General features: G+C 47.1%; 1 protein-coding gene across 3 annotated transcripts in view; it reads right to left on the bottom strand.

The window, feature by feature from the left end:
• Positions 1–12,075, bottom strand: part of Galnt15 (polypeptide N-acetylgalactosaminyltransferase 15) — a 33,423-nt gene that overhangs the window by 434 nt on the left and 20,914 nt on the right. Inside the window, exons 6-10 of one of the 3 annotated variants that reach the window (XM_006519699.4) lie at positions 11,755–11,949; positions 9,342–9,473; positions 8,882–8,986; positions 5,364–5,549; positions 1–3,625 (exon numbers count right to left, since the gene is read on the bottom strand). The exon at positions 1–3,625 is cut by the window's left edge and continues 434 nt beyond it. In XM_006519699.4, coding sequence (XP_006519762.1) covers positions 3,479–3,625; positions 5,364–5,549; positions 8,882–8,986; positions 9,342–9,473; positions 11,755–11,949 — 765 coding nt within the window. In that variant the 3' untranslated portion in view covers positions 1–3,478. Of the gene's footprint in view, positions 3,626–5,363; positions 5,550–8,881; positions 8,987–9,341; positions 9,474–11,754; positions 11,950–12,075 lie in introns of those variants that run through there. The other 2 variants (NM_030166.3, XM_006519700.3) reach the window with 2 other exon arrangements.

Genomic DNA, 12,075 nt, shown 5'->3' with positions numbered 1-12,075 from the left:
AGGGCCATAAGAAGAAACTAAGGCTGCCAAAGACTTATAAATTTGCATATTGACTCTCAAGTCACCCGTAGAGACTCATTTCTTAGTGACGAATCCATGCGAATGTGTTGATTGGCCCAACATGGACCAGGTGTTCTCCCAGTCCAATTAGATGGGAGAAAGGGATGAATCCTGTGGCAGGAACAAACATCTCTCACAATAGTCACATGATAGTCATGTGACCAGAGCTGGAGATTACAGGGTGGATGGATGATACTCCTGCACCCTGGCTGCTTCAGGATACCTCTTGTACCTGTAGGATGTCAGAGATGCATCCGGAAAGGCCAAGACTTTCAAAACAGCAGCTCAGGTTCTTGGGGGCTGTATGTAAATGTAGCCGTCAGCTACAGGTAATGTGCTAATGGCCTGTGCTGGAGGGAATGCGAGCTGCAGTTCCTTCCTGGTCATAAAGGTCACACTTTAGAAAAGCTCAAAGTCTTTTTTAAGCCTCAGCTGCAGTGGGTTTGACCTGTCTGCTTTGTGCTTCTCTGCCCCCTCCCACTACCCTATTAAAAGATTTTTAAAATGTATTTTATTTTTAATTATGTATATGTTTGCATGTCTGTGAGATGGGTATATACATATGCCAAAGAAGAGCGTATGGAATGAAAGATGGCTGTGAGTTGCCCTGTGTTGGTACTGAGAACAGAGCTCAGGTCCTCTGTAAGAGCAGTGTGTGCTCCGTAACCCCTGAGCCATCTGCCGTTTCCCTGTTTGCTCAACTCTCAGCTGCATGTTTACTCTTCCAGAGCCCCTTCCAAGGGCAGCCAGTTTGCATTTCTGGATTTGGTGGGTCATTTCGTGTTCAACTAGCGTCCTCATGGCACGTCAGTTGAAAATGGAGCTCCTTCAAGGCAAGTGTGGCGATATAACCTTAGAGCTGTTGCGTCCTGGTCTGAGGCAGCACCATGATGGGTGCTGGGACCTTCCAGATGTACATGGAAGGTGGAACTCTGACTTTGCTACAGGTTTATGACATCAAGGCAGAAGAGGACCACATCATGGCCCTTCTGGATTGACATCTGTTGTCACAGCAAAAAGAGTATGGCCCGGAGTCAGCTGGTGCTTGTTTCTCTCCGCCCACTCCAACAGGATCCTTAACACCCCCTTAATGGGGGTGGGCTTTGTGAGACAGATCACAAAAACAATTCCTGTTTTGAAGAGTCATAAAATTCAGACAGACAAGCAAAATCAAATCAGGAATCAGATCAATTCACTGCCAAGTTTCTCTTCTTCTAAACCGACTACTGATAAGAATTCACTACACTAGTTAAACTGTAAGGGGATTGTTTTTCAGAAGCAAGTAGAAGTGTCTGTACTGTTTAAATTAGGGGTTTGTAAGTACCAGTCAGGGACTGAGGTGATGGCCATTTCTGTAATAAAATAATAAATCACGGGGACAGTTAAGGAGCAACAAATAGCACATTCTTGTTTTGTTAAAACAATTAAGCAGTGAGCCATCTGGGTCTGTTTGTTAATCACCAGAACACACACAACACAATGTAGTCTTTCATTTAGCTATATTAATTTATCCCAACAATTTCAGCTACTCACAATGCTAATAATAGCGTTCATTTCAAAATAAAAATCTTGAAAAGTACTCTTTAGCCATTACTGCCCTTTACAAGGTTGTCATCTGAAAACTTTTAGCTCCATCCCAGCCTCATCATGTTAGAAGAGTTTGTTTTAGATATAGACCAGTCCGAAGCAAGAAGATGGTGGCTAAAACTCTTCCCTAAGTAGGGGCTGAATCTATCTAGTGCTATTCAGGGCTACTGTTGGTGATGGTTGGCTATTTTATAACTGTGTTCTCAGGTTCAGTAGCCATTTGCCATAGTACAATGGCTATAAAGAACCAGTACAATCAAGGAACAATTTGAAAATTTCCAGAATTGTGGTGAATTTCCAACAAAATGGCCACACTGGGGTTGTGGCCATGCTATTAGATGGTGTTAATCCGGAGTGCCTCTAAGGCTAGAGAAACATCAGGCATTGACTTGGAAGTTGGAGAAGTAACAGATATTACTCATGTTACCCACATGTCTTCTCCAGTTCTTATTTGAAACAACTGAATTTAGAGACAGCCCAGAGGACAAACACATCTTGGGTGGGATAGAAAGCTATTTCCATTCAGAAAGAAATGGGCAAGAGTTTTTTTCTCAGCAGCAGCCTACTCTACTCAGCAACTCCCGTGGCTGAGTCTAGGTTCTTCTCTGGTTGAGGTGGAGTTCCTTCAACCATGTGAACATTTAACTGGAAGCCACATGTAGGGGGTCTTGAACAATTGTTATCGGCTCATAGGTAGCCAGTCAAACCTCAGGGACATTTAATAGCCAGATCTATTTTGCCTTGTAAAGATTTTGGGTTTCCCCCTTTCAAAAGTTGCTATTTCTCATCAAGCCAACACGACTCTCCTAAGCGGGCATTAAAAGACTTTGTCTCCTGTAATACCTTTGTTCATGAGCATGCTCAGATGTGTTGACCCTTCCAGCACTGGTGATCCAAGAAAGAATACACTGCAGGGAAATCTGGTTGTGATCTAGAAAAGAGCTAAGAGCAGGTGAATGGAGGTAGAAAGTCTCAAGGAGGCTGTCCCGAAGATGAAAATGCCTTAACCAGGTCTGCTGACTCTTCAGGGGGCAGTGCTGAGCTGGACGGTTGGACCAAATCTCTCTGCTGTCTTCTTCCCAGCCCCACCCCATTCCTCCTTGTCCCCCTCTGCTTCCTTTTGAGCTTGGGGTCAACGAACGGACATGAAATGTATGCTAGTGAGTGGAGTCAGAAGGTGGGGACTGCCAGGCCATAGCACGGCCCTCATGTTAACTTCCACAGCTGGCCACATCCACTCTCCGAGTAAGGGCTTCGGGAAATTCACCTACTGGATTTGATGTCTCCCAGAGGTGCTGCCAGACAATGCCGGGGCCTCTTCGCACAGTCAGGGATAAAAGCAAATGTCAAGTGCTCAGTGTGGGCGGGGTGTGGGGAGGGGGCAGGGGGAGACTTTGCCTTCCTCATAATGATCACTTCTGGTGATGAAGACAATGAACAACCCATTGTTTTTCTTCTTAAAAAACAAACAAACAAAACAAAACCCAGCCAACATAGCCAGGTGGTGGTGGCTCTCTTAGTCCCAGCACTGGGGAGGCAGAGGCAGGCAGATTTCTGAGTTCAAGGCCAGCTTGGTCTACAGAGTGAGTTTCAGGACAGCCACAGAACCCTGTCTCGAGAAATCATACCAAACAACAAAAACCAGTCTACAATCAATGTGGTAAGGTACCTGGAGAGAGCTTCTATGTTTTTGTTTTTGTTGTTTGTTTGATTGTTTTGACAGTACTCTCTTCTCTTCTACTCCAGAAGCCCAGACACTAGGGGCTGGCTCAGGACATACAGGAGCAGAGAATGTGATGCCCAGCCTTTCTTTGCTCTCTGTCAAGGTCGTTCATCGTTCATCCACAGGGTGGATCTGGTCGAACCTCCACAGCTGGCTGGTTTTACCATCACATTGACGCAAGTACAAGTCCTTATTGCTTGGCTGGACCCCAGCTTCCATGCATTTTCCAGAAAGAACATGGATGATCATTCCATCCTGAAAAGAGAAAGAAGAAGCCCAATTCCTGACAGTTGTCAAAGGAGGACATTTTAGAGATTTCTGCTGAGCATTAAAGAGTTACAGAGGTGGTCTGAGCTAGCCTGGAAGAAGAGGTAGAATTGTCAGTTAATAGAAAATATAATTTAATTAACCCTAAAAGGTAGATGTCACTCAACCCTTCAGGGTCATAAACTCAATTGTTTGTATTGCTGTTACATGACTGTGTCATTTCTTAGAACGTTCTGGTCAGGATCACTCTGGTCAGGGTGTGTCCAGTCTTCTTCTTGTATTGTCAGAGACACTGTTATCACTGCATGCATGAGTTTGTGCTTTTAACAGGGGTTCATCAGCACTACTCTCTGTAAAACCTGCAAGTTGACATCGTGGACGCCAGACTGAGGGTCTCCTAGAGGTCCACTCTGACTAGCCACACCCAAGAGACACACAAAAGGTAGAACTCCACTCCGGCAGGTTTAATATCCACCCTAACACTCCCCTTTCAAGGAAAAATGGATTTCTTTAGAATATTAAACAACTTTAGCCACAATGTTATAAATCTTTCCTCATTGTTGAGATATTCCAAAATTCAGACTGTTTAAAATACACAAACTAGTTGTCTTTAGTATTTTCCAGAATATTTCCACCACTGCCTAAAGACGCCATTACCCAGAAGCAGCCATTTGCCCTTCTGTTCTCCTTTCAGCCAGGGAATCAGCAGGGTTATGTGTTCCCCTGTTCTAGACGTTTCACATAAGCACAATTGTACAGTGTGGTTCCTTTGTAACTAGCCTCTTTCATTTTGCATGTTTTCCAGATTTATTCATGTTGAGGCAAAAACTAGTACTTCATTGCTTTCTCTCTTTCTTTTTACTGTGATAAGAAAACAAACAAACATACTAACACTTGTTATTTTTGGAGCATTTTCAATTCACGGTCAAATCCACAGGCACACAAAGACTGGCCTTTTCCCAATTCGGTATCTGGAGCCACTCACTCACCTAAGTATTATAATCCTTCTATTTTCTCTCTGTTAATGTGTATTCTCTGGGAAGGATCTAGAATTTATCTACGGAAAATATAGGGTTAAAAACTTCACACAAACAATGCAGTGTTTACAATGAAATGTGAATTACAATGAAGAAAATGACAGCCATATTTTTATTTTTGGATACTTTAAAAATGTTTGTTTTTATTTTATGTGTCTGAGGTGAGGGCCTGAATATAAGTCTGTGTACCATGTGCATGCAGTGCCAGCAGAGGCCAGAAGAGGGCAGAAGATCCTCTTGAACTGGAGTTAAAGATAGCTGCTAGCCTCCAAGTGCAGTGCTAGGAATTGAACCTGGATCCTCTTAAAGAGCAGCCAGTGTTCTTAACCACTAAGCTCTCTCTCTCCGGGTCCAACAGGTACACACATCAATAGTTATTTCTTTTAAATTTTAGATTGTGTCACTACACCACTGACTGGGTTGTTTCTGTAACGTGCTCCATCATCCAAGCTAATCCGAGATAATAATCTCTAATGGCGTGGGGAACAAATCAGTATATCTCCTGTGGCTGGGGACCAGAGACCCCAAGGTTAAGCTACTAAGCTCAACAACAGAAGTACTATTGTGGAGAATACTTGAGGTCTAGGAAGAGCCCAGGTTGCCATGTCAACAAGGTCAGTCTGCCCAGACGTTCTAGCTGACCAGAAGTTCCTTGTGATCAGCCTGCGTTTCCGGGATGGGTTCCGTACCTCCTGGAAGTCCCAGTGCTGCTGATGGATAGCGGGGCCTTCCTCCGTGCAGTTCTGCAGAATCACCCGCCCTCCTCTGACATCGAAGCACAGGCGCTGTGGGCCGCCGAAGAGAATCTCCTTCCTGCCGGTGTGCTCCAGGTTCTGGGCAGAGGGGGTGGCAGTTAGCATAGCCAAAAGGGTACCCTATCCAGAGCCAAGGGGAGACAAAGGAACACACAGAAGAGCCGAGTTCTAGAGACCATTTTCAGATTTTACAGGGACGGCAGCAAGACTCTTCCTGGGTTCTCAGGAGCCAAGAAAGGCCTCCTGGCCATTCCCAGGATTCTGTTTCCACATTCTGGCAGGCTCCTGGCGTTCTATTTCCTGCTTGCAGATAAGGCTGTTTTAAAAGGCTGTCAGTGCCGGTGCGCACTGCTGAAAGGCCAGGCGAGAGATCTGTCCCAGGCTCAGACTGATTTCCTTCTAGAGACATCTTACCTGGCCCTGACCAATTTCCCTGCTGTGTGTGGTGTCTGTGGACTCTTGATCATGGGTCCCACTGCCCTCAGGGTTTTATAGAACTGGAGTGTGTGGACCTTTACAGAGGGGCTTGAACTGCGAGGGACCCGTGCTGACCAATTGGATGACATGTTTTGACAACCCCATCTTCTGTTTGTTCCTGCCAGATGCAGTCTGTGGGAAAACTCTGCTAATCAAGGCCAAAGTCCATCATTGATGGGATAGCCTGCTGAGGCTCTGTGTGTAATAGAAGACTCCCTTCATTAGCAGGGTTTCTCCTTCTCTGACCTTGCCTGGGGAATTCAAACCCGTCTCCCCTCCCCCCCTGCTCCCCCAGGCCTCACTCAGGTAACCTCAGATTACAGGATCAGCTTTCTAACCCCTTCAGCTAGCACCTGAGATTCCTGAAATGCTTCCCCCTGCTAATGAGGCATTTCGGTACCCTAAGCCTTCAGCCAATGACTTTTGCCCATCCTGGATGTTTCTACCTCTCCATCTCCCAAATTATATAAGCCTTGAATCACCCCATGTAAGGTTGATCTGACTTCCTGTAGCTGGCTATTGACCATAGGTTCTCATGGGGCTTCCGAACCCCTCGACCCCTCTGCTCCCATCGTCTCTGTGAACCCTGTTGGCCGACGATTCCTCGGGCAGGGAGAGTCACACAGTCCGGAACTTCTTTTTATGTTGACTGTGTGAGTGAGACAGGACAGGCATGCTGTACAGCTCGTGCAGTCACTTTGAGCCCCACGCTCAGAAAGGTTGGTTTCATGCTCTGATTCAATTTGTTTAGTATATACATCGCTGCCACTGCCTCGGAATTCTTAACTGTTAAATTAGAGGCATCACGTCTTCTATTTGCATTAGGCCCTGTTAATGTGCAAATTAAATATAGCGGTCTGCCTTGCTTGAAAATTCCAAACACTGCACAGTCAGCATAAATTTGGACCCTAAACACATCTCAGAAGCAAGCTTGTGGGAAAAGGGAGAGTAATTTTCTTCCCACTCAAAATCCCATCTGTAGTGGCAGATAACTTTCCTGTTGTTTCCTTGTGGTCACGGGACTGGGAAGGCGTGCGGGGGTGGGGGTGGGGAGATGGGGGGGCGGGGGGAGGTATTAGTGCAGCTTTGCAAGGGCAGACTTCCCTGTGACAGTGAAAGCTGGGTGATGCGAAGATCATCACCGAGCTGAAGCCGCTTCTCCCTGCCTGCAGCCACACTCCTGAACTCCTGGGGTTGGTGGCCACTGATCCCTGTCACCTCTCAGGGAAGCCCAGCTCACACAAATGGCAAATTTGCAGTTGCCATTTGAGTATTTGTTCTTGGATATTTCCTTTCTTTCTTGTAAACTCGACCTGTGCATGGAAAGGGGGGTATTTCAAATCCTTTTTACCTGGCATATATTTAGTTTTCTTCCCCCAGGCCAGGGAGGAAGGGTGGTCAGCTTTGTTATTTTCCAATATTGCCTGCCCAGATCGCACAGCTAGCCACTGGGAACTTGATTCGAACCTGGCTCTAGACGGCAGTAAAACTTGGACAGTTGTTAGCCTACCATGTGACTTCCTCGAGTGGCTCTTACGTCTTTAACTCTTGTGTCTGGTGTTACTGTTTGAATATGAAGTATCCCCCCATGGGCCTCTGCTTCATATACTCAGTTCCCCAGCTCATGGCCCTGCTTTGAAGGCTGTGGAGCCTTAGGAGGTGGGGCCTGACTGGTGGAAGCTGATCTCTAGAGGCAAATCTCCCGAGGTCATATGCACCCCTGGCTCGGCCTTGCTTTATCTGCTGCTTACGCTGTACCAAGTGAACAAGCTACCAAATACCACACACTTCTGTCACCAGAGACAAGCCACTCCCACTGCCACGCCCACTGCCACGCCTTTCCCACATGATTCAAAAGGAACTGAAATCCTCTGGAGACAGTGAACTTAAAAAACAAACAAACAAACAAACAAAAACCCTCCTTTCCTCCCATGCATTTAGATCAGAGAGATGCAAAAAACTTACTAATGTATCTAGTATGAATGACCATCCCAGCACTCGGGAGGCAAAGGCAGGTGGATTTCTGAGTTCGAGGCCAGCCTGGTCTACAAAGTGAGTTCCAGGACAGCCAGGGCTATACAGAAAAACCCAGTCTCAAAAAAAAAAAAAAAAAAACAAAAAAACAAAAAACAAAAAACAAACAAACAAAAAAAAGAAACCAAGTGGATCCTGAGCAAACTCCTCCCCTGTGTACCCTCTGGGCCTTGAGCCCGGGGCCTAGCACTTTAGGCTCGAACTGGAAGGCTGGGACCAGCTTCCCATAGAGATGTCCTAAGCTTGCACTGCAGGCTGGGCCCTAGACTCCCCAATGAGATGTTTGCTCCTTCACTCCAGGCTCCCCGACTCTCACTCAACTGTTGTTTGCTCTCATTAGGCAGCTTTGGAGTATGACAGCTGAGTTCAAAGAACCCCCATCACAGACTGAATCAGATCTGGGGATGGGCTACACTGAAGGTTGTGAAATGAAGTGGACCTCTCAGCCAGGACGGACAGCTTTCTGTAACCTTGGGCAGCTATTCCTATGATGAGAAATTAAAGTGCAGAAGACACACTGTAAGGAGCACAGGATTCTTCCAAACGGCCAAAGGGTCCACACGAACCCAGGTTCTCCCCTGGCTTTTTTTACTTCTTTTCTATCCCTACTCTTGCACCTTTCCTCAGTGCTGGGGATCTGAGGTGAGCATCTAGCATGGTGGTTCTACGACACAGTTTCCTCATGCGGCAGGTTCAAGGACTGGATAAGTAGCCCCTTCATTTCTTCGGACTGAGACGCTCCATTCTTTGATGCTGGTCCAGTCTAAGGTGAGGATGCTATGGGCAGACCTGTGACAAGTCATCACAGTGGGGGCCACGGCCTGTCACAGGACATGGAACCACAGAGAGGAGCTACTTGGAAGGGAATTGGAGGGTATCCTAGGAAACAGCATCACATTTACGTTGGGATGCCATTCATCCTAAGAAGTATCGTCACCCACCTGTTGCTGCCGGTTGTTACTGCAAGGAGCCAGTGTCATGGGGCAGCCCAGGATGTCACCGTCTGCTTGGCAGTCCGCACAGAGGCCAAATCCAGTGTTGTGGAGCTGAAAATGGACATCCACATAGATGTGAATCTGACCTCCACTGTGAGGATGCCTTGAAACAGGTTCTAATCCCATCTTCTCTAGACTTTATCCCAGCATGCATGGTTCAGTCACCGTGAGATGAGTCAAGTCTAAGACACTTATCTTAAGACAGAAGCCTCCAGAAGGAGTCAGGCTATGGATTTAGCACAGATTATAGGGAAACATGGCTGTCTTCCTCAGACTGGCGGGGAGGTGGGGAGGGGGAATCCAAAGGCCTCTGAGACCCTACTGAGCCTATATGTGGTTGCCCAGTGTAGAGGGTGAGTGATCTTGTCTTGGCAAGTGACCTCCCCTGTCCTGGGCCAGGCCTTGCCTTTCCAGAGAACCTGGGCCTGTGATCAGATGGGTACAGCTCAGGGTAGACATTGGCCAGAAACCAGTGGAACGTCCGGCATCCCAGCCTCCTTTGCAGCTTCAGGCGCTCTGTACAGTCTGGCTTTGCAACCTGCAGGTAAAGAAGGGCATGGGAGGGGAGTCAGGAAAGCTTGTTCCACCCCAAGCTCACACAGTAGGGGAGGGAGAGACATAGACTACGTGAAGGAGCAGAAGGAGTGGGGCAGAGCCACCACACATCTCAGGACTGCAAACAGGAGGAAGGGTCCTATGCTAAGAGAGGTTTAGAAGGAAGAGTTGGGAATCTTCTCTAGAAAGAGGTGTGGCACCACCAAAATTGGAGGCAACACTGCCTCTTCTCACAGACCCCCAAATCTTCAGCCTACAAAGACCACAGTGTCTATTCCCTAAGGCGTTTTCTCTGGAGTGTGGAGAAAGGATGGACTCTATCTGGGTTGTATCACTGGCCTAATGAAGGCAAGAGCTGGCCCAGAGGCAGTGGAGACGAAGTCTGATGGGAAGTTTCAGAGTGGGGGGACAGGGAGAGGCAAATTGACTTCTTTTCTTCCCTTAATCTCAGTTTTTTCCATTGATGAACCACTCATTTAGGTTACACTGGCCCCTACCATTGGCGTTCTCCTTTATAACACAACTGTAGGAAGATGAACACCAGCCCTCAACGCTAGTTTAATGTTTTTGGCTGCTTGGTAAGATATGGAAAAAACCCATCTAGAAGCTTAGAATAAATTTCCTGGGACTGAGACTTTAGGAAGAAGTGTGTGTGTGTGTGTGTGTGTGTGTGTGTGTGTGTGTGTGTGTGTGTGTTGATAGCCACACCAGGGCTCCACGTTGGTGGCCTCTGGTTTTCAGCAAGACACAGAGGGGCCCAGTAGGCTGTAAATACTTTACATGCTGTGTTGGGCTGACTCCATCCAACATGCTGTGTTCTAAATGACTCTGTCTAATGGAAGGTTGGCTCAGGTACATCAGAAGCCTGAATATATTTAATTTTTTTATGGGTCCTTTATAAATGAAATCTGCATTGACATTAAACAAGGGTCATGTGAAAGCAAAGAGAAAATACTAAATTGACACCCATTACATAAGAGGAAAGAAAAAAAAAAGATGTTCTAGCCTAAAGGAAGCCAGAAATTAAAAGCCACAGCTGCTCTGTTGTCTCTTTAGAACTCCACAGAAAGATACCTGCTCCCCACTGTCAAATGGGTAAGCTCTAAAATCTTTTTTTTTTTTTTTTTGAGACAGGGTTTCTCTGTATAGCCCTGGCTGTCCTGGAACTCACTTTGTAGATCAGGCTGGCCTCGAACTCAGAAATCTGCCTGCCTCTGCCTCCTGAGTGCTGGGATTAAAGGTGTGCGCCACCACACCCGGCAAATCTAAACTCGTTAGCTCAGCCCTCAGCCGCTTCAGGATCTGCCTCCAACCCCTACTCTGGTGTCTGAGTGATCCCAGGCAGCCATAGCTGAAGCATACTTCTGGGGTGTGTCTAGATTTAGGATTAAGTAGAGTCCTGATGAGAACTGCCCTTTTACCTACAATGCTCCTCTACAAATCCAAGCCAGAAGCTACAGTAGTGGGGTCCCTCCTGTGTGAAAAAGGAGCTGGTCTACTCTGGGTGTTACTTGGACTCACTCAAGGGGACACAGAGGGAACTCAAGCTACCTCAACCTTGGGGTCTGCTTTGAAATTTTATGTCATCTCCCATTAGAGAGACCACAGATACAAGTTCAAGGAGTTCTGAGAATTGTCTGGAGGCTGTCTGCTGTAGGGAAAAGGGTGCATTTGGATAAAAAGGGAACAAAATCCTAAGGACTTTAAGAAAAGGTACTGAGTACTGGGTACTGGGGCTCTTTCATGGCTCAACCTTGTCTGACTTTCCCTAATGCGGTGGTATGGGTGTGTCTCTCTGAGGACCCTGCCTTCATCTGTGCTATCTAGCAGTGGGCTGGTGAGAGACTGGTGAGAGCCGTTTCCTTACTACGCCAGTCCTTTGGGCCCCCACTTGCAGTGTGTCAAGTGTCGTGGCAGCCTGTGACTCACAGCAGAGCTTGTGTTAGTCACGCCACAGGAACTGACCAACTCACAGGGCACACTGAGGGGCACTTAATTACGTGATTAAAACTTCAACCTTCTGTGGCTTTTTTGAGTTTCATACTTATTTTTATACTCAGATCTGTTCTTTGTCTTGGATATTCCCTAATCCCTGAGTACCACTCAGGATGAAAGTCCTAAGAGTCATGGCTCATCCCTTATCGGGCTCTGTGGTGAAAGGCGGCATCCAGGACATAGCATCCTATAACAGTCTGGGAATTCCAGGCAGAGGTCAACTGTGATACCCTTATGTTGGCCAAAGGCCGCTACTAGTCCCTTCTTACCTTGCTCAGGGTGAAGGCCTCTGGGATGTGCCTGTAGAAGGTTTCCTTGAAGGATGATAGCCAGGTCTCAGCAATGATGATCTTGTTCTTCAAGGCGACCTCGGGGTCAGGCCTGGAGCTGGCATCTTGGCTTCGGTAGATGTGTCCCACTCGAGAGCAGGGAAGGATTTCAACAGAGCCACCGCAGAGCCAGGCCTGTCACAGAAGGAGAAAGTGAGTAGCTCTCCCTCCCACCTCCCTGTCTGTGAGCCACTGGCAGAACACCCACTAGTCATAAGCCAGAGTGACCATTTCAATGCTCAGAGTGCACTTTCCAGATCA

This window comes from Mus musculus, chromosome 14, assembly GCF_000001635.26.
Source record: "Mus musculus strain C57BL/6J chromosome 14, GRCm38.p6 C57BL/6J".
NCBI lineage: Eukaryota > Metazoa > Chordata > Mammalia > Rodentia > Muridae > Mus > Mus musculus.
Note: the sequence above shows the minus strand (reverse complement) of the source record. Positions and strands in the feature narration are given on the sequence as shown.